Source organism: Pogona vitticeps, chromosome 8, assembly GCF_051106095.1.
Source record: "Pogona vitticeps strain Pit_001003342236 chromosome 8, PviZW2.1, whole genome shotgun sequence".
Classification (NCBI taxonomy): Eukaryota; Metazoa; Chordata; class Lepidosauria; order Squamata; family Agamidae; genus Pogona; species Pogona vitticeps.
The window spans coordinates 4531008-4558054 of record NC_135790.1 but is presented as its reverse complement, the minus strand read 5'-3'; the positions used below and the strand labels follow the sequence as shown (position 1 = coordinate 4558054).

At 45.4% G+C, this 27047-nt stretch overlaps 1 protein-coding gene across 2 annotated transcripts in view; it reads right to left on the bottom strand.

Annotated features, from left to right (window-relative positions):
• Positions 1 to 27047, bottom strand: part of BMP1 (bone morphogenetic protein 1) — a 136059-nt gene that overhangs the window by 39794 nt on the left and 69218 nt on the right. For both annotated transcript variants that reach the window (XM_072978866.2, XM_072978867.2), the window contains exons 3-7: positions 24225 to 24383; positions 22766 to 22883; positions 19300 to 19478; positions 17523 to 17628; positions 3223 to 3347 (exon numbers count right to left, since the gene is read on the bottom strand). In XM_072978866.2, the coding sequence (XP_072834967.2) occupies positions 3223 to 3347; positions 17523 to 17628; positions 19300 to 19478; positions 22766 to 22883; positions 24225 to 24383 (687 nt within the window). The remainder of the gene's footprint in view (positions 1 to 3222; positions 3348 to 17522; positions 17629 to 19299; positions 19479 to 22765; positions 22884 to 24224; positions 24384 to 27047) is intronic.

The window sequence follows — 27047 nt, the reverse complement described above, 5'->3', positions numbered from 1 at the left end:
CATGTCCCCCCTCCCAGCCTTGGAGGGTCTGGCTGTGAAGACCTCCAGCCTCTCCTTGCAAGTGTTTGTTTAATACCGCAGGCCTCCCTAAAGCTGAAGATCTCCCGCACAAGGAAGTCATGTGGATTTCCCCCCTCTTCACATGTTGCTCTGGCCACGCCAAAAGAGGAAGCGTGAAGTCACTCGGGAGTCACGCCCCTCCCCTCCTCGTTTTTTTGGCAGCTCCTTGCAACATGTGAAGCCACCTTCTGTCAACACTGAATTCACAGCAGCTTTCCTTGGCTGGGGAGGAGGAAGAGGCTAAGCAACTGTAACTAAGTGCATATCTCCATGGTTATGTTATGTGGGCAGTGGTCCAGAACCCTGGGGTTCTGTTGCCTGATATGGTGGAGAAGTGTTCTTCTCCCTCCCCCCTGCTTTGCAAACAGACAAAAATTCGGAGGGATTTACTGCAGCCCAGGCATCCAATGGGTCAGAGTGGGGGGAAGAAAGAGGATGGGAAGTCAGAGGTAGGTGTCGGGGAAAAGCAAGCAAAGAACATATAGGAAGTGTCCAACGCTCAGTCCTGTAAGGACCTCAACTCCAAGCCTACACCTCATACATGACACCCCCAGATCTTTTATCTCCCTCATAAACTACATGCCACAGATCTTGTCACCCCCTCCTCTTCCCTGCCAATGGCTGCCTCTGCTTTGCTCTCCCTCCCAGTCCGCCTTTCCTTCTGGTTCATTTGCCCATTCAGAAAAGTTCCTGCAGGAATTGCAGCATTCCTTTCTAGAAAAACAACACCGTTCTGTTTACAAGCCTTTGTCCTCTCCACGGAAACAGACACCCAGTAGGGGATGGAGGCCGGGGAAGCTCCCAGCCAGCGCAGGCCTTGAGAGTCAAAGAGGAAGCAAAAGTTTCACACAGTCTATGGCGTGTCTTTGGCTCCCGGTCCCCGGCCTTCTGTTCTGACATCTGTTCTGCTTCTAGAGCCAGAGCGGGCGTCGACTGGAGAGTCTCCAAAGCCGTGGTGAAGGTGGGAGCCATCCACCCAGCCCGGGCTCCGAAACCACGTGTTGTATCATGCTGTTTCCATTCATAAAGCAATGGGAAGAACGGAGACTGGACCATGATGAGGTCAACCCCGAGGGGGATTATAACATGCAACGGAAGAGCTGGAACATTGCAGACCGGGTTTAGTCCAGCCGCAATGAGATGATGTCAAGAGACATGAGGCAATGAATCCTCCCTGAGTAACTCACTCCCCAGAGGAGCTGCCTCACTATGGGAAACTAAGGAAGACGATCAATCGTGGGAAACGTCAAAAGGATAAAGACGATTGGATGTGTTTTGGGAAACATGAAGTGTACAAAAGTAAGAGACAGAATATATTTTTGGAGAATAAGAGATTAAGGGTGCACCCTGGCAGCAAAATTTATCCTGGGCGCGATCATGGTAAACGCTTCGAGGTGCCACCTGATATTTAGAACAATCCTTGAATCCACATACAAAGAATGGTTGGTTCCGGGACAGGAAAACACAGCGCACCTCAGAGCAACCCTGTTTAGCTTTTTCCTCCCTCTTAGTCTCCATTAACCTCCCCCTGGGGGTGGGTGGGTTAGAAGCTGGATATTTAAACAGTTTATTGATAAGTGACATAGCACTACATTAGTTTGCACTGAAGTGACACAGCGCTTGATTGTAAAGGAAAGGAAGGGAGACAGGTTTCTGCTTCCTTTGCTGCCTCTGTTGGCAGAAGGGGGAAGCTGGTGGGGGGAAGTCACTTATTGGTAAGTGGCACACTGTAGCACTTTATTGGCCTGCCACACAAGTGACATAGCGCTGAATTGTTAGGGAAACACCAACCATTGCCACTTTGGTTGAGTGCCAATGATCACACATGCAAGAAACCAAACTAAAAGGGAGCAATCCTACCCATGCTGAAAAAACAGTACTCCCACCAGTGGTCTAAAAATGTGTGGAAAGCTATGGGTGAGGGCAGCTGGTTCATAACTACCAATATGCTATGTAGCTGCCAAAAAAAAAAAAAAAAAAAAAATCAAAACTGACCATGCCAAAAGTGATCCAAAATGCAAGATGAAGTGCCATCTGAATGTACCCTAAAATAAAAATATATTTAGAAATAGAAAATCCTGGGGATAAAAAAAGCTGAACATAGGCCGATGTGGGGCAAGACCTTCAAATATGGCTCTCCTGTTGGCTGGGGAAACCCAAAGCATTTATTCATTTTATTTTCATTTGTCTTATTGATAGGCTGCCTTTCTCGTGATAAGGGGTTTCACTGGCATGACTGGGTTATTTTTCTTAGGTTGAGAGTTGGATTACATATGTCGCAGGTTCAGGTGGAACAGCCGGCTATGTTCTGCAACTAGCGGTGCTGTCTAAAATCAGGGGAGAGAAAGGTAAAGAGACAGGAGGAGATGGGTGGGAGGAAATCAGAAGCTGGTCAAGGATGTCTCAGAACTGTTGACTGAGAAAAAAAAACAGAAAGGGGAATGACTGGTCTTGAAGGGATGGGAACAGCCAGAATTAATCTGAGTAGCAAACAGGGATGGAAACAGTAACTGGAGTCTCTGAGGAAAGGTATCTGGATCACTGCACGCATACTACCTGGCAAAGATCTTGGATTGTAAACCCTCTGGACAGTCTCACGGTTGTCAAGGATTCCATACCACGTACAAGACAATGGTTCTCAATTCCTAGACCCCCCCATCCAGCAGGGTCAATAGTCAGAAATTCTGGGAGTTGAAGTCTAAAATATCTGGAAGACCAAGAGTTGAGAACACCTGATCCAATATAACTGAATCAACAATGGGAAACATGGAAATGTTCACTGTTATTACTATTGGGGGTGCTTCCAGATCGAGAGATGTTAGGAATACCCATCCAAAGACATTGTGCATCTTTCTCTCCATAAGAAAAATGGCGGAAGGAGCATGAAGGAAACACAGGAGGCTTAGAGAAAGAAGATGCTATTGTCTAGGACAGTGGTTGGGAACCCAGGTGTTCTTGGACTGCAGTTCCCAGAAATCCCAGCCAGTACAGCTAATGGTAAAGGCTTCTGGGAGTTGTGGTCCAAGAAAACCTGGGTTACCTAAGGTTGGGACCCATTGGTTTAGCTCCTCACGAATGAAGCAGGATGATTGCAGAGTAACCGCCTCACCGGGAAGCCCCGGGGGACGCATTTTTGGAGGGCAGGAAGGCACTAATACTTACCAGGGCAATTGTAAAGTTTGCGGGTCTGTGCAATATCTCCTTTACTCAGCCGGGTTCGTTGGCCGATGGAGGGCCGCATCCCGTTCACATTATATTTGGGCAAGATGGTGTCAAGAAAGATCCCCCTGAAATGACAGCACAGAACAGGAAGTGAACATTCTCCGGTTCTTAGCTTCCTCCCATGGGCACCGCTTGAAGCAAAGCAACTCAGCTGCTTTCACGTAAAGGTATGCTGTCCAGACCATGGTTCATAATAGCTAGAAACAACAGACCAGGTCAGATCTTACCTTTAAGTGGACAAAATGAGCATACTGAAAGTTGAGGTGAGTGATGGGCTCACATGGACTCACTCTTCCCTGCTTTCTTATGCCTTTTGCCCATTGGAACTGGGTGGCATCCAGACTAAGAAGGAGTGCATGGCATTAAAGTTCTCACATACAGAAAACCAGGGTTAGTTTGATTTTGTAGGCAGAAGAGTGGGGTAGGGGCATATCTGAAGCAGCAGTCTGATCAGCCTGCCTGTAGATCCTTTCAATGGATTTTAAATTAGGAGGGAAATCAGATCCCTAAAATAACAGCCCAGTGGCTGAAGGAGACACTCCTGCTTTTATTGCATCAATTAACATTGCCTGCTTGTGCCGTTACAAATAACAGGCATCTAGCAAGTGAGAAAAGATTCACACAGAGTTAAATTATATATCGCCATGGTTTCATGGCAGCATGAGGCCCTGCAATGGTGTCATTAAGCAGAGCATTCAATCCTCAAAGTCTACATTGCTATAATTATTGTGCAGAAATGGAGATGGGGCAAGGAAGCTGAAATCAGAGCCAACCGATTTCCCCGTAACAGCTGCGTTGGGAGCTTGCTGTATCGAGATGCGGCTGTGGCGGAACCACACCTGGCCGGTGATCCTTGGTGAAATCAGAATGTCATGCTCATTTCCTCCCCTTGGAGTTCTGGAGTCTAGTACCTTTATGCAAGTGCCACATCTGTAAAATTACATGTACAAGGTCAACTCTGATGCAGAAAAAGAGGTGCATGTTGCTGCGGGGAAAACTCACACATGCCCTTATAATTAGACTGGCAGTTAAACAAGCAGAAGGGAGAAAATCAGGTAGCCCTAGCTCAGACAGTCTGAAATCTTGGGGTGCCACAGGATGGCTTGTTTGACCGAGACTTGGATTTTAATCACGCTATCTGGCTGTTGTCAGATTCACATTGGTAGAGTTGATTTATGTAACTGATCGCAACTGTTCCTATGTTAAAAAACCACTATGTGACGCAGCATTGAGATAAAGATGGGATATACATCAAGTAAATAAATAAATAAATATAGCAAGGTGTTTAATAACTCTCTGAAATGTCCTAGGTATTGTATTTCCTGCAGCTCACTGAAAATTAATATATATAGAAAGATGTTAACTGTCGTTTTGCAGAAATATCTAGCTAGGCAACAATCAGTTATTTTAAGGGTCTGAGCAGTGCCTTCAGAACGTCTGCTCCTGGGACCGACCCCACCCCCATCTGAAGTCATACAGAATTGATATGCCATGCCATATTCTTCCTGCCATGCCTCAGTACTTCTGTCAATATGTTTGATGTGTGTCTTTTCTTACAAAAATAACCCCACCCTGCATCATTCTACTTAAAAAGTGAGAGAGGGCGAATTAGATATATTCACCAGTCAAAACCTCTGCGTTCCTTGATTGGCCAGGAAAGCTCACCGGGAGAGAGGGTGGTCACTTACGCATCACCCAAAAAGGGCAGCTCTTCAAATGGATGACTGGAGGAGGACCCTTGGCCACCCAACCTGCACCTTTGATCTATATACCCCGGTACTGCCAGCTTTGACTGGCAGCCTAACTCAGAGATACAAAGAATGAATGAGTGAGTGAAAGAGAGGATATCACATACCTACGGCTATTTTATTTGAAAAAAAGTTTTAAAAGAGATGCTGGGAACTTAATACAATACTCTCTATGCAAGCTTATACTCTGCCCTTGAGCTATCACTCCCTCCATTATAACAGATGGGATTGATTTACTGGCAAAATGCCCCAGTTTTCATGGCTGGGGGTGCAGAGGAGGGAGCACCTTGTTACTGCACGCACACACATGATAGAGCATAACCCCAGAGACAAGTTTAGCTCTCCCTCAACTATGCCCCATATTTCTTCATTGCTCCATGAAGCTTCGTGGGAGTAACTGAGAACCGAGCTCAACTCCATAATTCCTTGCGCATACTAGAAAAGGGATCCCCAGGCTGTTTAGATCCATGAACACATTTGATATTTTTCAAAAGGTATTGTTGATACGACCACAAAATGGCTGCTGAGAAGAGGAGATGAGTCACAAGATGGCTACCCCCGGGGGGTGTTTGACCAGCCACACAGATATTTGGACATTGCTTTTCCTTTGAAGTGAGGAAAAACAAAGAGATTAAGTTGAAAACGGAGAACCATCTTACAGGAGAACGGGGGGGGGGGGGGTTCCTGTTGACTCAAGGACTCTTGTAGGGAAAAAGGTTTCCTCCATCCCAATGGTTTATGCAAAAGGGATCCCACCCACACCCAAGCAGAATACAGTAATTTCTCCATATGTAGAGTGGAACCCAGATCAGAGATGTCCTTAGACTAAAATGTTCAGAATCACACTCTTACACCCTTTGGCCCTCCTCGGAGTTGTGTTCCAGATAGGTAACCTTTCTCACCTATCTGGAACATGGACAGAGTTCTGACTCCTGTCCTCTGAAGATGCCGGCCACGTTAAGAAGGAAACGTTAAGAAGAAAAACCTTAAGAACATGGCCAAACAGCCTGAAAAACCCACACCAACCACTTTCTCACCTTCGCTCTGGAAGGGAGAGAAGTGGTCTCCTAAAGCCGTCGGACAGCTCACATTACAGGGGGGAGAGGGAGAAAACTAGGGATGATAGATGAACATCCTAAGGTAAAGGGAAAAAAGAGCTCAGTTTTCTGTGTGGTATGAGGTACATTTTGGCTGGAGTGTATCTATGTGGTTTAACATGTCTTTGTCATGTCGCTATGTTATGGGACCCAGTTGTTTATATTTTGGTGTAGTTGGTTAGCGGGGATTATAATCTTTTGCTAGAAAGCTCCACTGTCAGGGGAATCCATCTTTCTTCAGGTGCCTCATGAGAGAATCGCCAGAAATCTGATGTTTGGCTAATTCTCTCTTGCAGTTGCGTGATGTCCTAGGTGTATACACTCTGCAAAGGTAGAGAACACCGGTGGATCCTACAGGTGATAGGATCTTGGTCTTGTGGGTTAAACCCAATGATGAATTCTCATAGAACCAATAGGACTTGTTACATCAAATCTTGTTGGTCATGGGACATAAGATTCACACGATTATGGTCTAATCGGAACTACTATTTGGATTTAGTCCTTTATACCTAAAAGTCACTGTGAAGTCACTAGGGACAGCTGGACGACATGGGCTGCGGTGTAAGCAGTTTGCATAAAGCTAGTTCAGACAGACAAGCTTGTATCAAAGGTGCCAAAGGGCAAGCTGTTTTGGGACGCACCCGGATAATCGGAAATCCTGGCTTTCCTGCCGTTAGTGCGGAAGTAGTCCATTCGAAAAGCGTGACAGCTTTTCTGGTGCTAAATAGGAAGCACGGAAAACATAGATGGACAATTCTCTGAGCAAAGAATCTTTGGAATCCAAAAACCGGCCGTGAACTTTATTGTTGCTTGTTCACTGCCAGGATCCTAATAGATTTAGAGTAACATCAGTATTTTATGGTGTGTTTTCTTCGTAGCACTCAGAAATACAAGCGTGTACTTTTGAACCTTTCCTCAAACATCTGTGGAGATGCATATAATAAAACTTTGGATAAGTAGGAACCTGAGTTTGTTGATTCTCTCCTTAGGTTATTGGAAAGAAATGAGTCATGTGGGCTGAGACAAGAACTTGGGAAGTCAAAGCTTGAAGATTCTGTTCTCATAATCGTATAGCAGTAACACAAAGACGAGGAGGAGGAGGAGGAGGAGGTGGCCCTGGCCCTGGCTAGATTTCTATTTCACTTACAATTAGACAAACATCATGGCCTTGAAAGCAAAATAAGAAAACACACGAAAATGTAAACGAAAGGCATAGGAGTATCTCTGCAAGTCCTGGCAATGTTTCCATGGAGATACCAGTTAAAAACATACAGCATGTCAGAATAACCCTATTTTAGTGAGATGGCGGGGGAGGCACGAAGCTTGTTATGCCCACGATGGACACCGCCTGTCAGAATGGCCTCAGGGGGTGGAGATGAATTATATGTTTAGGGAGGCAAAAGAGTGAAAAAAACCCAGAAAATTATGTTGTTTCTGAGGGAGGCCTCCACTTGGACTATCATCCTGTATCTTGTGGAAGTTCTTGACATAAATAGGAAAAGTCTGAGGGGATATTCTCTGTGGGCATGGCCAACTGTAAGACAGCATCAGAAAAGCTAGCCAAAGAGAGAGAGAGAAATGAAATATATCTCTCCAAGACGTTTTGTGCAAGAAATATATATTTAAAATTAAACAGAACCCAAACCAAAAGATATAGCTAAAGTAACCAAAATTCTGCACGATGAAAAAAAAAGTATGTTTTGCCTTTTGAAAAAAATTCAGAAAGATCCTAACTTAGTGATGGAATGCATGTTTGCAGACAGAGAGATCCACATTCAATCCATGATATCTCTAGTCTAGTTGGATTATAGGCTCTTAACCTGTGGTCCACGGACCCCTGTGGGGTCTCTGAAGGCTTGTAGAAATGTAATGATCTTTTGCAGTTAAAATAGAATGAATGAATGAATGAATGAATGAATGAATGAATGAATGAATGAATGAATGAATGAATGAATGAATGAATGAATGAAAGAAAAGAAAACATAGAATAAATTCTTAATTTCCCTTGCTTGTTTGTGTAAAACTTGGCTTTTCTAACATATGGCCTCCATTAAAAACAAACGAAAGTTAAAAAATCGGTTATAAAAATAGCTGATAGCAAATAACTGCTTGATATTTCTGCACGTGGTCAGAACATGTGAGTGAATGACGTGGAGTGGCTGAGAGACAGCACGTGACATTTCTTCCTACTCCTCAGACAGTCAATAGCTAAGGGAAGAGAGTTGAAGTCAGTCAGTGTCAGTGTGAGTGAATGTTTGGATGGACTTCATGACTGTTTCTTCTTCGATTTCTCCTAATAAAACCGTTTGGTTATCGTCAGGTAAAGTGACTTTTCAATATTATCACAGTGAATTTTGTAATACATTTTAGCTGAGTTTCGGAATGGATTGCTGGCTGAATTTAAAATGTAAAAGAACGGATGCTGTTGATGAGGACGAAGCTTCTTTCAGTTGTCTTAAAAAGTATTGCCATTATAGCAATATATATATATATATATACATCTGTCAATGCTGGTTGGCATAGTCAACCTTGTATGTTGCTTTTTAGACTGTTTGTTGGGACTGACCTTTCTAGGCTGGGGTGATTGTCAATCAATCCAGCAGTAACCAAGTGTTCCTTCTGTGTCTCTGATTTTGAAGACAGCCATGCCTCTCTGCTTTTGTTTTTTTTCCCCTCTCCTTTTCTGTCTGCTGTCCATTAGGCTACAGTTAGTATGCAGTCATGTAGCTATGAGTTAGTTAAGGTCTGTTCGTGTAACCAGTCATTTCCCCCCCTACAATAATGCTGTTTTTGATATCTTCAGAATTGTGAGTAAACAGTACCTTTTATTCTTTCTCTTACCAAATGTCTCAGAGTGAATTACTGAGACTGTAAATGCTAGTTTATGAGAACCAAAAGGGGCGATCTCCTCTGGGGAGACTTGAAATTAATTCTGCACTGTAGGTCCCTGCACTTCTGTTGTGTAGCTAGAGGCTTCTAGCCAGAAATTCACACTGCCAACATTTTCGACAAGTGAGGCCAGTCAAAGCACAACTGACTATTGTGTTATTGTCAGTGGAGAGATAACGACTTCCAAGGAAAGAAACAGGAGATGCTTTGGGGCTCAGTTCTAACATACATTAGGCCCACGTAGGTCATGGCAATTATTGCGAGAACTTTATCTCATAATGCTGATCAAATTACCATTTAGCTGTAATTTTTTTTTTTTCAAAATACAGTGCTATGTGGGATCTCCAAGATTCTGACAACTCAAAGAAGCAGCTGAGGGACGTAAATGAATATAGAGTGGTCATACCGACCAGATAGGCGGGGTATAAATAAAATAAATAAAAATAGAAGGGGAAATAGCAAAATAAAAAGGGAAAGTTGAGACAATTTTTCTTTCTGTTTCAGTGTTGGCAGATTTCACAGATACCCAGTCACACCTTGCCACCTGTTTGATGGCCCAGATGGATCTGCTTAAATCTGAAAAGAGGGGAGGGGAGCAGTTCTCTCCAGTGACCTACAGTTTCTGTCCAACTTCCCTGTGAGATTTTTAGGAATATTTTCCTGGGTAGTTGCACTTCCTGTTACATCTTCCTCTACTTGACAAGAGTCTATGGCTCCATCCAGCAATTGAAGCAGACCGAGAGCAGCCATGGAATTTGAAATACATATTAAAAAAGAAAATTAGCAAGGTGGAGTCTGATCCAGGATGGCCTCTACCAGAAGTGCCACAAACTTTTGCTCATCAATCTGGAAAACTCATCCCTCTTCTTCCTCCGGCTTCTCGCCAATATTTTTTTTAATCCAGGAAACTAAGGGATAGGATCTCCCAAATAAAACAGGCCTGGCGTTTTCCTGTAAATCTCTGGAATTGGAGTCATGAAAGAACCAAGCCTGTCAACTGCCCAGCTGACAGATGGGCTCTTGATTTCTCAAGCAGGCTTAAAAATACCAGGCTTGTTCTTAGAATCGGCTTGTAAAGCTGGTGGGATTAAGCAAAGCTCTCGGGAGAAGGGGCTGGCAAAGCTGGGAATGCCAGGGAGGGAAGATTCCAGGCCTTGTGGGCTGCTATCATTAAAATGTACAAAGGTATCTATGGCAGAGGGGGTGCCCCCATTCCAAAATTGCAAAGTTCCCCATTCACACCGGACACTTCGAGCTTTAATTCATGTTTTGAAGATGGTGCAAAAGCATTTGAAAGTCAAGGATCAGCACGCACTCAAGCCAAAAATGCCCCTTTGGGCGCATCCTGCCCTATGCACTCGCTGGACTTGGAGTAAGCACAATGGAATGGATCAGGCTGAAATCTATGTCCAGGATCAGATCAGGGATGGAACTGGGGGGCCCACAGTCCAGCTCATGTGCGGTGGTCAATTGATGATTTTGGAAGCAGAGACACTCATCATCAGAGCCCTCCCTGCATAAAAGAAGTCCAAAATTCAGTTCCAGATTGGTCTATATCAACAAAGGAAGAGCAGGTCTTTTGGAAAGTTAATGGCCTTTAATGGCCCATTCAAGACCAACCCGTCCTCAAATACCTTGTATTACAACCGAGAGAACTTGCAACAACATACAGCACTGAATTTCTCCCCCCAGCGAGCGTGAGGACTGCACGTGAGCTCAAATACAAGAGGGAAGGTCCTCATATGTGCTGTGTGAGTTTTGCTATTGGCACAATCTTTTCAGAAAGTCCCAGTGCTTTGCTCCAGCCAGCCCTGGCTCCACTGCATGTGTTCTTTTGCTCCCCGGGGTCTCTGATGCCAGTTGCCAGAGTTGGACCCAGAAATGCAGGAAACAGAAGACAGTCCCTTGTTAATTAGGAGGTGTTGAAGAGCAGAGCTTCAAAATGTATATTATCTATCCAAACCAGAGGCTTTATAGTGTCTGTCTATCACACGGACTGACGGGACAGGTTTGGATCTGGAATATTTGCCATCTCACTGCGGTTCCTCTTACATGCTTTGAGTGCACCATAGGTGGAATATCAAGCTGTACGTAGGTGTACTATGAATGTTATATGAGGTTATTCTTCATCTAGAGTCCTGTGTCCAATTCTGGACTCCACACTTTAAGGAGGGTGTCAACAAACTGGAGCAAGTTCTGAGGAGGGCAACAAGGATGATCAGGGGACTGGAAACCAAGCCCTGAGAGGAAAGAACTGGGCACGTTTAGTCTTGAGAAAAGAAGACTGAGGAGAGATACTGTATGATAGCACTTTTCAAATACTTGAAAGGCCGTCTTACAGAAGAGGGACAGAATCTGTCCTCAGTTATCCCAGAGTGATGGACACACAACAATGGGTTCAAGCTATTGGAAGCCATATTTAGGCTGAATATCAGGGAAAATGTCTTAACTGTTGACAGTCGAACCCATGACCTCAGGAGGTGGTGAGCGCTCCAGTACTGGAGGCATTCAAGAGAAAATTCGACAGCTATAAGGCCTGCTTTGATTTGGGTTCCTGCCTTGAGCAGGAGGTTGGACTCGATGGCCTGACAGGCTCCTTCCAATGCAATTTTTCTAGGATCTCTGAGGGTTGATGGCATTCCCTTCACAGGAGGTACACGGTCAGATGCTAAAGGGACAGGTTTAGAAGAAAAGAGGGCGATGCTGAGGTGAAGGGACTCCTCCCTTGTGCCACAAGGAGTTTCGACACAATAACCACCCATTAGTCCCAGCGGGGGCTGTGTCAGTCTTCCAGAAGAGAGATCCAGGGGCATGCCTGGATCATGTTGAAAACAATACCAGCCTGAGCACGCTCCGTGGTAGAAAGGCGCTGAGCAAGAACCATCATCCTACGGACCACGCCCCTCCTAGCAGCCTGTGGCCGTATGCATCTGCAGAGCATGCGAGAATCCTCACACTTAAGCTCTGCTTTCCAGTCCAAGCTCCTGAGGGTGAAAAGGTTGACGAGCCCAATGAAAACAGAGGGTAATCCGGAGACGAGGGGCCCAGCAGATGACAGCATCACCGAATGACAAGCAAAGGCACGATCCAAGGCGAGATAGGTTGGGGCAGGGTGCAAGCCTGCTCACAGCAAGCGTTGGCCGGGGAAGCCAGGCTTAGCTCCCTTGGTTCTTCTTCAGAGAGAAAGCGACAGTCAGGAGCAGTTTCCACATCAAGAGCCCCAACGCCGCCATCAGCAAGAAGGACACGAACGGCACGGCTATGGGCAAATGTTAACAGACTGCTATGCACAAGCAAGAATGGCTTCTGCAGTCACACGCCTCTGGGGAAAACCTGTTGATTCCACTCTTACGCCACTGTGATAAGAATTCCATGCACTCGTCCTCTGCAAAAAGCAGAAGGGCACAGTCACAGCGCTGGGTCAAGGGAACAGATGTGAAGCAACGGGCCTCAGCCAGCCCAGTGGCTCCCACGGGAAGGGTGAACATTTCACCTCTTAAGAGTAGTGCAATCCGAACTCTGGATATTATTTTCCAGAGAACAGTTCTCTATTGGCATTTGGGGGAAAGGGCTAAGACAAGCAGGAAATAACAACAGATAAGTTCATTATAGCTCCTTTCGGCTGGGATGGTCGCTACATTCCGCCCACTCGTTCATGGTTATATAGATGTTGTTGATTTAATTGGGTTTGGAGGGGGGGACATGTTCATAAAACCTTTCTGCAGGTCCATCGTTGCCAACTGTGTGCACAAAGTCAGGGAGTTCAAAACGGTATACACAGTTCTGCTAATCCTAGCATGGATCAGTCCAGATTGTGCTAAACAGGGTCGCTTTAAGGTGTAATACATCATTTGGGGTGTTCCTTGCATGCATGTGCAAGAATCGACTATAGGGCCCCTCAAATCACTCTGTTTAGCATGATCTAGACCAATCTTCTTTCCTTTCAAAATGAAAGAAAACAACAACAGAATCTCCCTTCTTTCTCCTCCTCCATGCCTTGCCTAAGCCACTTAACGATCTAGAGAAATTCAAAGCTTCCTTCCCACTGCTCCATGGAGTGGAAGGAAGACAAAGCTTTCCATTTTTTTTTTAAAAAATGTTGCTAACTGACACAGTGCAACAGCAATGCTTTGAAAGGCCGTCTGCAACATTTTTTTTAAATGGGAAAACTTCCTCTCCCTTCCCTTTTTCAAGGGAGGGGGAAGGACGTTTTCCATTTCTCCAGCTTGCTAAATGGATTAAGCAAAGGGCCAGCTTAAGCCATCCACTTTGGCTCGATCCCCCATCCACTGGAACCAAGACAAAATGGAGTGATCTTACTCGTACCAAAACAGCCACCACAATGTACTAGCCCCTGAAAAAGATGCAGGTAGGCATTAATTGGGGCAGGCTGGTTCGTGGCATCAGGTGGAAAAAGGAGCAAACCAACCCAGACCAAACTGCAGGAAAACACCTTCCTAGTCACACCCAAAGCAACTCCATTGAGCTTCTTGGTTGAGTGTCATTCAGAACCTGGATCTCCCCAGTCCTTATTTTACATTCTTAAAACACTTCCAGTCCAGCTATTTCCATCCCAAGTACAGGTGAGGTCACCTTCCTTCCCACGACGGACACAAACTTCACTTTTTGATTGGCACAAGCAAGATGGTAAAGAACAAGTGGCCAAGGAGATTCTGCTTCAAGGGAACCGAACATATGCTTTCTCTGACCTGTGGATTTAATTCTCAGAAGCCGGATTTTATTTTTGAAGTTAGGTTAGGAGAAGGAGAAGCTGATGAACATACTGCCCAACTAAATCACGGGAACCTATCTGCTTGTTTCTGACCCAAACCTCGCACTCTAAACCATGGAAACCATTCTGTGGAGGGGTTGATTCCCCAGCCATTCACCCCGCTCACAAGGGGTCACTGCCAACTCAAGGTGCTTAAATGGAAGGGGGCTGCCCCAAAGGGGAGGTTACGTTTCCTTTACAGGAATGCCTCCCATAATATGACTTTGTGTAAAAATTTGCTGCGTGGACACTGAGTCAAACAGAAAAATGGAACCAATAGCCCAAGAGCAAGAAGAAGAGGTGAACAGGAGGCGAGGGCAGTGGTGTTTCACGACTACGCTCCTCCAGGTTTTCTAAAGGCAACCAATTCAGCCTCAATCTTGATTCCTGAAGAAAGCAATAAGGCTGCCCGGTCATGGCCGGTCCTTGTTGAAGCCTGCCAGGTCTGTTTTGACAGGGGTGCTGGTGTTTGCCTTGCGGCTGTCCCGTGACAGGCTCTCTTGTACGGTGAAGCTTATTTAGCCGCTGCAACCAGACGGACACCCCCTTCTCACCCAAGCCTGGCACAGGCTTCTCCGCAGGATGCAAAGCAGGGTTTCCTTGGGGGTCTCTAAGAGGACTCTCCCCATTTCAAAGGACTTCAAAGCCACAAGGCAGAGTCGACAGCATTTCCTCTTCACTGGCTCTGACAGCAGCTCCTCCAGCCCCCACTCCACCCCCAGCTACGCACGTTGTTCCCCACCCCGCCGCCAGCCTTTCTGTAATGCCCTTTGGCATCCGCACCCTCCCAGCCGGATGAATGAGGCAGCTGTTTCTTTCTCGCTCAAGCCCTTCGGCTCTTGCTTGGGCACACGCAGGAGCGCATTCAGCCGCTTTTGCTGAGTCTGATTGCGCCGGGGCTTAGAAAGGGCCCACTGTGGTGCTATTCAAAAGCCAGACAGGAAGAGGACATGTGTTCCATGCGGACCTGGCAGCCGGCACATCGAATCCCCTTCCTACAGCCTCCGAGAAAAGAGACAAAGGATCAAGGAAAGACGACAGGTCTCCTGGCATTCATGAAGTTGTGTGTGTGTGTGTGTGTGTGGCCACCAGGTTGCACTTGATTAAAAGGTTTTACCCTTAAAATGTCCTTGGAAACAATCCCACCATAGCCATCATTCTGCCCTCGGCTGTGTTTCTACCGGCCTCTCCAACCAGCTTCTGTGTTCATCTTTCACTTCACCGGGCAAAGACTTTGGGGCGCCCATACCGAACGACCTTCCAGCCTAGCATTCCTATTATTTCAATTTACTCCTCTAAATCTGCAATCCTGCACCAAGCGGGTGCTCTGTCGCCCTTATAATAGCAGGAGAAAGCAGGGAAGATGGATTGTGAACATAACTTTGGTTTGGCTGCCGTACTTATTTCTGGCAGGGTCGTTCTGCGCTCTGTCCTAAATGTATTACAGGCCCCTCTGAAAGACCAAAAATGACTTGTCCGCCTAATGCCAGAAGCTACGAAGGCAGTGAACAAACAGTCATTTCCCTCCTTGTCACATTTAAAACAAATACACGCCAAGTGGATGCAATAGCAGGGGAAAGGTTACTTTTCAAAGAAAGAACTAAGCCACGAAATTCAAATACTCTGTGTACAATGATCTAACATATGGCGGCTGAAATCCTGTTTTTCTGTCCTGCAAGTGGAAGGCAGACGGCTTAATATTCGGTGACTCCTATCTGGCAATTGATAAGTCCCCGCTGGGATTCTTGAGCATGTGCTAAGCCAGTGGGGCTGTTTTTGTTCTTGCTGTTCTCATGGGCTGGCAAGTCACTTCCAACTCATTGCAACGCTATGAATGTGCCCTCTCCAAAATGTCCTGCCTTCAACGGCCCTGCTCAGCTCTTGGAAACTCAAATCAGTGGCTTCCTTTAGGGAACTGATCCATCTTGTATTTGGTCTTCCTCTTTTCCTGCTACCTTCAGTGGTTCCCAGCATTATTGGATTTTTTCCCAGAGAATCTTGCCTTCTCATGATGTACCAAAAGTAGGACAGCCTTAGTTTCAACATTTTTGATTTGGTCTAAGATCCACTTGTTTTATCTTTCTGGCAGTCCAGCATATTTGCAAAGCTCTCCTCCAGCACCATATTTCAATCAAATCATTCCCCCCCCGTCAGTTTTCTTTACTGTCCAGCTTTCACACCCGCACATGGTGTTCAGGAATACAAGAGTATGGATGATCTTGGTCTTGGTCTCCAGTGACACATCCTTCCACTTGATGATCTTTTCTAACTCCTTCATTGCGGCTGTTCCTAATCTCAGTCTTCTTCTGATTTCTTGGCTGCAGTCTCCATTTGGATGGATGATTGAACCAAAGTGTACAAAATTACTAATTATTTCAATGTCAACACCAAAGTTGTGAAATTCTTCTGTTGTCATGATTTTGATCTTCTTAACATTCTACTCCAGTCCCGCTTTGTCACTTCTGCCTTCCCTAAAAGTGGTTTCAAGTCATTGCTGCTGTCAGTTAGTAAGATAGTGTCATCTGCTTATCTTAAATGATCAATGTTCCTTCCAACAATTCTCACTCCTCCTTCGTCTGAATCTAGTCTGGCTTTCTGTATGATATGCTCTGCACACAGATTGAACCGATAAGGAAACAGAAAACACCCTTATCTGACACATTTGTCTATAGGAAACCATTCTGTCTCTCCATGTTCTCTCCTAACAGTATCCTCCAAAATCTTGTCAGAGACACTCTGATTGCCAGATGGACTGAACGTTTGCCTTCTACAGGAGTACTAACAAAACTGGAGGATTTCAGCTTATATCCATAAAAACAAATTGTGGGATTGCGGAAATGTAACTGCCGCAAGCAGATGTCCTGAGCCACTAAATTATGCTACCAGGCTGGGATGGAGAAAGCAAGAAGTGTACAGATTTGTGCTTTTGGACTATAACTCCAAGAATTGCCCAGGCAGCATAGCAGTTCTGGGAGTTATAGTGCAAAAGCACAAATCTACAGATGCCTAAGGAAAGCTTTTCAGATTATTTGGATTCCAGTTTCCAAAAGCCATAGCCTGCGTGGCAATTAGGAAAGGGGATGGGGCATTATAACCTTTAAAAATTGGAGGGCTAAAGATTCCCCATCTCTACTAAAAGACCAGGGGAGTAGGGTGATGGGATCACCAAACTATCAGAACAGAACAGAGACAGGGAGAGATTCCTTTTGTAGAATCATAGGGTTGGAAGGGATCTAGAAGGCCACTGAGTCCAACTATCTGCTCAGTGTAAGAATCCAAATCAAAGCAGATCTGACAGAGGATTGTCCCATTTTCTCTTTAATGTCTCCAGTGTTGGAACACTCACCACCTCCCGAGGTAATTGGTTCTATGGTCATACCGCTCTAACAGTTAAGAAGTTTTTCCTGATACTCAGCCTAAATCTGGCATCCTATATCTTGAGGCTATTATTACATATCCTGCACTCTGGGATGATTGAGAACACACCCTCCCCCGCCTCTGTTGGATGCTATCTTTCAAGTATTTGAAAAGTGCTATCCTGTCTCCCCTCAGTCGTATTTTCTCAAGGCTACACATGCCAATTTTATTTTTGCTTCCCCAAGCCCGAGCAGGGAATTTGTGATGTTCATGTCTCTTTATCTTGGGCCCATTCCAATATTTGTGTCTGGGAGGGTCTTGATGAAATCAATGTGGGGGTGGGAAAACATATGAAGCAACAACATCTAGGAATCTCACTTGGAGAAGGTGTTCCTCGAGTAGTGCATTATGCTGTCAAAATCATAATTCTCGCCCAACGTCTGCACCTCATCAGGCTCCATCTTCAGGAAGTTGTACTCCTGCCCTGTGGGAAGACAAAGAGGGGAAAGCATGAGAAATGCAAGATGGGTGTGGAGCAAATATCTTTCCCCCTGGTGACCACATCCTTATGTCTGCTGTTTACACACTACAGTTTGCTCGCTGGGGCTCTGTCTGCTTCCTTCCCAGCAGACTGAAGTTCCAGCTGAGTGGAAGAGGGATTAGCTCCATGCCTTGACTGTGTGACTGACAGAATCCTAGTTGAGCTGCAGAACTTTTATTTGTTGACATACCGTATTTTTCGCTCCATAAGACACACTTCCCCCCCAAAAAAAAAACCATAGGGGGAAAGGTGTGTGTCTTATGGAGTGAAATCGCCACCTTCAGGGACTCTTTTAAGGCTTGGGAAGCTTCAGAAGAGTCCCAGAAGGTGGAGATTTTGCTCCCACTCGCCCTGCGGGGGGAGGGGAGGGTGAGCCTCCAAAGGGTCCTAGGGTGTGTTCCATAAGATGGACCTCTCCATAAGACTCACCAAATTTTAGGAGAAGAAAACAAGAAAAAAATAATCTGGGAATTTTGGCCTGCTGGGCCAGCGGGGGTGAGGGAGAAGGCACTCTCGGACCCTTTGGAGGCTTCCCCCACCTTCACCCCTGCTGGCCCAGCAGGCCGAAATTCCCACATAATTTTTTTCCTGTTTTCTTCTCCTAAAAATTTGGTGCGTCTTATGGAGTGAAAAATGCGCCAACTCATCAAATTTAAGACCTATTTGTACTACTCTGATTCCATATGCTCTCACATTTCCATTGTGTCCAACATGTTGGTAGCAGCAAAGGTGGTTGAGCACTGGGGGCAAAAATGGAATGAGGGAGCACTGGCAGGGTGACAGGATGGGAAGCCAATAGATGTTGAGGTGACCTGATGAGGGAAGAAGGGTAAATAGGATGTTGGCCGCTACTTAAGATGACCTTTGCCCTGACCTAATTTTCTGTCCATGGATTTTAAGAGGTTGGCCTCTGATGAAACATGGCTTGCTCACCCTGCCTCTTCTTCTTCTCTCCCGTTTTGACTCTTCTGTTGCCAAATCTGACTCAGGAAAGCACTTCGGCCAGCAGATTGGTTTATCAGGAGGCCACTGAGATCATCCAACCAAAGAGGGTTCTGCTGGCAAACAGGCATTTCTGCCAGCAGAATGGGATTTCTGCCAGTCAAGAGGCGTGGGTGTAATCCTATAACTAGCATATCCTGGAGGTAGGATTGCTTTGTCCAGAATCCTTTGACAAAGTCTCCCAGACTCTGGAACTCCCTCCCACTGGAGGCCAGACTGGCCTCCTCTTGGCTGTTCTTCTGCAAGCAAGCACACACTTTTCTCTTCAGGCAAGTTTTCCCTGAGTGACTGGCAGCCTGAGTGGTTTTCTTGAATAGATTGTTGTACCTTATGCTTTGAATGCATTTTTTTGTGTTGGTAATGTCTTTTCATACAGTATAGGTTTGATCCTTTTGTATTTCTATACTCACCCTTGTTAGCATGAAATACTGCCTTTTAAGCCATCTTGGGTCCTTTAGAAGGAGAAAGGCGTGGTAAAAAATATTTTAAATGAATAAATAAAAATTAAATAAAGCCTGCTACTGCTAGACTTCTCCTTCTCTTTGGGAACGAAGAAGAGGAAAAGAGGAAGAAGAGGAAAACTGGCAGGGGAGAGGAAAAGGGAGCCTTTACCTGGCTGGATATTTTCACGGATAATTGACACGTGGTCATCTCGATCCGGGCGTGTGTGTTCATGCCAGAAGCCAATGACATGGCCCAGTTCGTGCACCACAATGCCGAATTTGTCACAGTTTTTGCCGACGGAGATAGCCTGTGGGCCTCCTCCCCTGCGCCCCACATAGGAACAGCACCTGTACAGACAATACCATTAAGTTCAGGGTGATCCTATCTGTGTATCCTAGGCTGGGCAGCCGAGGACCTTAATCCTGAGACAGGCCTGGTAGGAGAACACAAGGAACTGGGCCTTCTCGGTGGTGGCCCCTCTGCTCTGGAAGGAGCCGCCCTCTGAAATTCACCGGGCCCTTTCTCTCTCTCTCTCTCTCTCTCTCTCTCTGGTGACTTTTAAGAAATCTCTCAGAACTTTCTTATTCCAGCAGGCTCTCCAAACTATCCCCTCTGAATAACCGGCTGAGATGATTAGCTTATCGTCTTTAATTATGGCCTGTTTTCAAATGAAACTTTAATTTAAAATTTTTACTTTTAACTAGGTTTATGGTATTATATGTTCTTTATCATTGCTGTAGACCAGTGGCTCTTAACCTTGGGTTACTCAGGTGTTTTTGAACTGCAACTCCCAGAAACCTCAGCCAGCAGAGCTGATGGTGAAGGCTTCTGGGAGATGCAGTCCAAAAACATCTGAGTAACAAAGGTTAAGAACCAGTGCTGTAGACTGCCCAACGTGACCATTGGTCAGATGGTATAGAAATCGAAGTAATCAATCAATCAATCAATCAATCAATCAATCAATCAATCAATCAATCAATCAATCAATCAATCAATCAATCAATCAATCAGGGTCAGGGTGCTCTCTCTCAGCATGAATTGAGAGTACATAGATCCCTGTTTCTTCCACCATGGGAAGGAAAAGTGGTGAGGAGAGATCATTTCCAGCCTCTTTCCCTCTCCTGGCCACCCGCACCGGGCCAAGAATAAGGTGCATGTTGCTGGAATGGACCCACCTGCCTTCAAATGATTCCCAGATGTGCATAAGCAAGATCTTGCAAGCAACAGCTGCAGGATGGAGCAAACATCTGCAGCTGACTAGAATTATGTATTTAAAAAAATACTGGCAGGGGAGGGAAACCTGTAATGACCAACTAGAACAGAGGCCCATAGATAGCCACGACACGTCTCTTCAAAATCTCTGCAAAAATATGTCAATCTGCCGTGCATAAGTAAGAAACAAGCAGATTTCTACAGAACGACCTTGAGAGATCCACTTCCCTCTGGTCATCATCCGGAAAAACAAGAGTGACTAAGGCAATGTGCTGCAAACAGGAGGCTGAAATGAGTGGGAAAAACAGCAGTCTTCTCAGAAACCATTAAGACTGGAAGGATGCCTGCTGCTTTCGCCTTATGAACCTTTTCACCTTCTCGTGCAGTGTTTTTAAAAAAATTATTATTATTTTGGAGTTGGTTTTTTTTTTGTGTGAGTTTAGCCCTGGTGGCCTTCCATCTTCACAAACGAGACCTTGACAAGAGGAGAGCTCTTCTGTTTTTTTATCAGAAGAGGAAAACAAAAATCCACGGAGCTCAGAGGAGGAGCTGCCATCTGGATAGAAGAAACGTTCCAGCTGCAGACATTTGGACAGCTCGGTGGTTTAGATACTGGGAGTTCGATTCCCCACTGTGCCTCTGTGACAGGGGCAGGACTCAGCGATCCATAGATTCCCTTCCAGCTCTGCAGTTCTAAGATGATGATGATGATTATTTGGCCCTCCCTTCCTCTCATTTCTGTACCTCCGTCTTTTTATACTGGTTGGAACTGTGTCTGGCAGAGCCTGGCCAAAGTCTGGGCCTTTTAAACATCTAAACCAGGATATGACCCACAACTGCAACATCTCCTGGGCCCTTGGGAGCCCGCCCCAGACTGTATTAATCCCTAGTCCACAGACTGGATTGCAAGCAAAATATACTGGAGTTGTTTGCAAAGGGAGTATTAGAGATACACCAAATCTCCTTGTATTTCATATGCTTTATCTGGCTATGCTCAAGTACACGGGGCTCAAAACTATGAAATATTTCCTTGTAGATGGCACCAGCTTTGTGATTGAGCCTGACAATCTGGACTATCATCTGGGGGGGAAAAAAGGTGGTCCCCAATAATAGAGAAATTGGTTGTCATTTGTCTCAAGGAGGGTTGGCAACTGTGGCCCTCCAGAGAATCTTTGTCCATAACTTGCGCAATCTCTCACCATAGCTATGGCAGCTAAGGCTGATCAATGGTGGTTGTAGGCCACACCAGGAGAATCACAGCCATAGTTTAAGAAACGGGTCTATTCAAAGGCCCTCTGGAACGACATGGCTACTAACCAATGGATCAACGAGAGAGCCGATGTGTCTGTTATGCCTGGCCAGGCCACAGGCCACAGCCATTAATTCTGGAAAACAGCTCACTGCACGTGCTTTGCATTAAAAAGGTTGCAATCCTGCATCAAGGTGCTCATAATTCTGAACTGCATTGAGCTGGATTCCACAGCCTGTGCTCAAAGCGAGCAAGAGTTCATAACATGTCTTATTTTGTCTATCTTACTACATGAATTTTAACATTTGCATAGACCAGTGAGCGATTGCTTGTCTCAGTTAGAAGGCAGACCTGCTGGATCAACCGTTCAATGGTATGTCGGCATTGATGTAAATCCCACTAAGTCAGTGGGTCTACCTTAGCTGAGCCCAGCAACTGGACACTGCCCACAGTTTGTGATACAATCCTATTCAAAACTAATGACCACGGCACGGGGATAATTCCGAAATTCCCTTCTCCTAGCTGAGGTCATGTATGTGTCAATGAAGCACCATCGTTCTGCAGGGGTACCTATGGCTAGCAGCGCACTGGATGCAGGAGGAAGCTTGGGCTTGGTAGCATCAAAACTAGAATGACTTGGAGCCTCTGTTTGCTCCGAGATCCTTCCTGCACCCAGTGACCGTTTAATGTTATACCTTCAAATGCAGGAGCTGGGATTAAATGCCTCTTTACTGCTCAGCAGAGAGCCTCGGGGGTCTTCGGAGTAAAATAACAGAACAAAGAATCTTGCTATCATGTAACAGAAGATAAAATCCCGGCTCATTATCCCAGGAGAAAAAAAAGAGTGAATCAACCGGTGGAGTTACATCCACTCAAATTGCTGTAATCTTTGACTGAGTCCTTGAAAATCGTAGTGGGGGAAGGTGTTGGGTGGGGAAGAGATTGGGTGTCTCCCAAAGGTTTGCTTTCCCAGAAGAGGTTGACTCTGTATGTACGCCTACAGAGAAGATAATGTTGGATGAGCAATCAACTATCTTTGACCCCGGGGGGCCTAATGCATTAATCACTTGGCATTCCTCCATAGTTCTTGAGCAGCGGCTTGTCAAGGAGCTTTTATGGGCTTTTTGCATAACAGAAACCGCTCCATGCCAAGAAGGTCTTCCCCTTGCTTACCCACATGGCCTATATGTAAACACAATGTAGCTGTCTTCATCTGTCCGCTCCAAAAAGGTGACACAGGTGTGCTTCTCCCAGTGGCGCATGGCTTGTCGAAAGACGGCTCGCTGGTTGCCTGCAAGAAATGGGTAGAAGACAAAGCCGGGCTAGAGCAGGGAAGGGACCAGCTTTCTGAACTGTGTGAGCAGCGGAGCAGAGTAACACATGGCACCTCTAGAGAGCACCGAGCAATGGCAACGGGGAGGTGAAAAGGACTCGCAGAAAAGCCCTAATTCTTGTAGGTTCTTCTTTTTCTTTCTTGACAAAATGAGATGCATCAGGGGGGATTTTTCAAGCTCTGTGAGATTTCTCATCCCACATGGAAGGAGAAGAAGACATCCACCCCTTCAAGATTTCTGCCGTTTGCCCAAATTTCTCTGTGCAAAACTATCAGCATCATTTCTCCTTGTGAAGCTAAGGATACAGGCACATCACTAGCACAGAAGGACTGGCTGATGGATGGAAAAGAGGCAACTGAACGAAACTGACCAGATTTTCAGCTTGCAATTGAGCAACACAACATCCCAGTTGTGCAATACAACATCCCACTTGAGCAACACAACATCCCAGTTGAGCAACACAAGATCCCATTTGGCCTTTTCTTGAATAAGATGAACTTGGTTACAACTAACAGTAAACCAAAGCAAAGCAACAAGCCTGGGTGGGATTTCTAAACATGCTGCTAAAGCTGGATACTAGAATCTGGGCAGCTGACCAGAACATCTATAACTCCCCAGCCTGCTTCAAATAGCCACACCTTCCAAGCATGTGGCCTGCCTCCCTTTTCAATTGCACATCTTTGCCATGGAGTCAGATGAAGGTTTGGGGATTTCAAAGTGGCAATGAGCCCAGGAATAATGTGGAAGGAAGCAAAGACCCAGTTGCATACTCAAATGGCTATATCCTAGCGTACAGAGTTAAGACTAGAGGGATATAGCCGTTCCTTTCTTAAATGTAGTCTTGCACACATGGGGTGCAAAATAGACAGGAATCCCATTGATTATTTTTTCTCTCCAGGTTCTGCTCAGGCTGAACCTGAAGAGATGGTGACCTGATGGCTGTTGTGGGTTTTTCGGGCTCTTTGGCCATGTTCTGAAGGTTGTTCTTCCTGACGTTTCACCAGTCTCTGTAGCTGGCCTCTTCAGAGACCGGCAAAACGTCAGGAAGGACAACCTTCAGAACACGGCCAAAGAGCCCGAAAAACCCACAACAGCCATCAGATCCCAGCCGTGAAAGCCTTCAAAAATACAGATAGCGCCCTCTTCACTCCATGCCCACCATCTCTTCTGGATCACATCATACAGTCAAACCATACATGAATACCAGACCTTTTCCCCATTCAACCCTCTATTGTAGGAGAGAACCAGAGTTTCAAATGTGCAACACTTCCGATCCCATGTCGGAAACAGCAACTCACCAGTGAAATTCCCGCTGATCACGTAAGGGATGACTCCATCCGGCCACACCCGTTCTTGATGTGAAGTGGCAGCCCGGCGACTCCTCAGGCGCCCTTGGCCTTGCTTCCATCGTCTCCTCAGCTGTTTCCCAGGCCTGAGGCTGGTGTTGTTCCTGCTCCCTGTCATGGGCACAATCGACAAAGCGGTTTGTCCGCATCTTGTTCTCCCAGTCAGAGCCAGAAGAAAAACTCTTAAGCTCCTCGTCACACATGGTTCGTTCGGTTCCACTGCTAAGACTGGCCTTCCAGTGACAAACACTTTATAAATGCGAGATGTCCTATGCGCCTATTGGCTCCAGTTGGATTAAACTGGTCTTCCTAGTGCGTCAGCGAGGGTCCAGATGACAATGTTTAAAAGCAATGTCCTTTTATATATAGAGAGAGATTCTGTGTATATAAATGATAAACCACCCCTTAAACATCCCGCATACCGTGAAAACTCTACTAGGTTTTCCATAAATGAGAAGTGAGATTGCATGTAAGATGTTGGGAGTTTTCTGAGGAATCTTTCTGGGTTCGGGGGTGACTGTCAATCTATTCGGCACTAACTAGTCATTCCTTCCTGCTTCTGAATTCAAAGAGAGCCCCACCACTCTGTTTCAAGTGTTTACTATTCCTTTCCCTTTCTTCAGTCTGTTGGAAACAGTTGCTGTGTTTGTTCATATGCTGTTGATCTGCTCACAACTGTAAGTAAAGAAACCTTTTTATCCTTTCTCCTCCAAATGTCTCAGAGTGAGTTATTGAGACTGTTAAGTGCCAGTTAATGAGAAAGGGGTGGACTATCTGGGGAAGCTGAAGCTATTCTCCCCTGTCAATCTCTGTACTTCTATTGTGTAGCCCAAGGAATTTTTACCAAAAAATCAGAACTCTGCAACATAACATGCACACCAGCTGAGGCAGGCCACTACAAAAGATTGATTGATTGATTGATTGATTGATTGATTGATTGATTGATTGATTGATTGATTGATTGATTTATTCATTCATTCATTCATTCATTCATTCATTCATTTATTCATTCATTTATTCATTTATTTATATTAAAACCAGAGAGCTGCACACAGATGTTGGGTTGCCCATTTCAAATCACTACGCTAGTATTTTATTCCGTGCCACGAAATGCTCCATTTCATGGGTTATTTTCATTTCTGGTTTTCCTTATCCTCTCCTATTCCTGCCTTCCAACCTCTCCTCGCTCATCCTTTTTAAAAAACTGACCTTCTTTTAAGAGGGCAACAATTTGTGCAGTTAGTCATTTAGTAATCTGAGGGGTTGGGGGTGCGATGCCCAATGTAGCTTTTGGAATGAGGTGTGTCCTCCAATGTGAACCTTTAGGGACTCCTGCTACTGAAACATCCGTTGTATTTAGGGATGTCAGTCTTTCACAACGAACGAACGGTTTGTATAAAACAGCTCATGGGTTGGTTTCCAGTCGTGTCAATACACGTTTATTGTTTAAGTAGTCCAAGCTTTTGATGGCAATATCCTGTGTTTTCGTTGATATCTTGCCTTCCCTGGTGAAGATGGGGCAGGATACTGCCACCGAAAGGTGGGACTATTTAAACAATGAACGTGTATTGACACGGCTGGAAGCCCACCAGCTGTTTATGCAAATCAATGGTGCTCTTCTTCACAACATGAACAGCAGAAGACTCCATCCAGATTTGGAGGTGAAGGTGGGAGAAGCAGAAGAGCCCTCTTCTCTCGTGTCTGGCATTTTTAAAAGGAAAAACATCTTTTCCTAGGATTTTTCAAGAAGTCGCTGCCAGCACTGGAAAACCCCTTACTGTGAGAAGGTCTTCTCAATGCTCAGCGCTTCACAGACCGAAAATTAGTCAAGCTCATCATAGTTAGAGGAACTTCTGTCTGCCCAGTATCTCTCAGACAGATGAGCTAAAGGCTCCTGAATCATCACTACTACTGCTACCAACATCATCTCTGTGGTTTTCAACCTTTGGTCTTCTAGCTAGTTTGGACCAATTCCCAGACAATCCAGCCAGCCAGCCTGGCCTTGGCTAGGGATTCTGGGAGGTTAAATCCTGAAACATCTGGAGGGTCCAAAGCTGAGAGCCATTTTAGCTGTGCACTGTCTAGTTGCCTCCAAGAATTTGCTGGCATGACTCTTTTTCACACAAAAAATCAGTCCTCCACTTTCTCTTTAACGATGCCTGCTTGCATAAATTAATCAGGCAGATTTTTTTAAAAAAAGGCTTACTCCCTGGTGCTTATTCCAAACCCCAAGAAAGAGAGAAAGAACGAAAGAACGAAAGAACGAAAGAACGAAAGAACGAAAGAACGAAAGAACGAAAGAACGAAAGAACGAAAGAACGAAAGAACGAAAGAACGAAATTATTCTAGGCTCCAAGGTCTTTTAGAGCAGCTTAGGTATTTATTCTGGCTTTGAAAGAAAAGTGAGGTGGACATGGAACTATGAAAAACCAGCCAGTAAGTTGGCAGCTTTTTCTTCTGATTTAACTGTTTTGGCGGCTGGTGTATTTAGAAATCAGGCCATTGCTTCTTGTTCTGCTGGTGGACCGTATTAGAGCGACATAGGTCATGGGCAAGTATATTCACAAGCACAGCATATTTGGCTGGGAAAGGACACTTTCCCCCCAAGTTTCTGGCTGGCTTTGTCAACGCAAGATCAGAAGGAGTGCAACTGTAGGATGCCAAGATCTTTGTCTCTAAATTGTTTGAAATGCTCTCTATCAGCCAAGCTGTCGCCAAAAATGAAAGAAAATATCACCTGGCAGAAGATCCTACCCTAAAGGGCCAGGAGTGAGT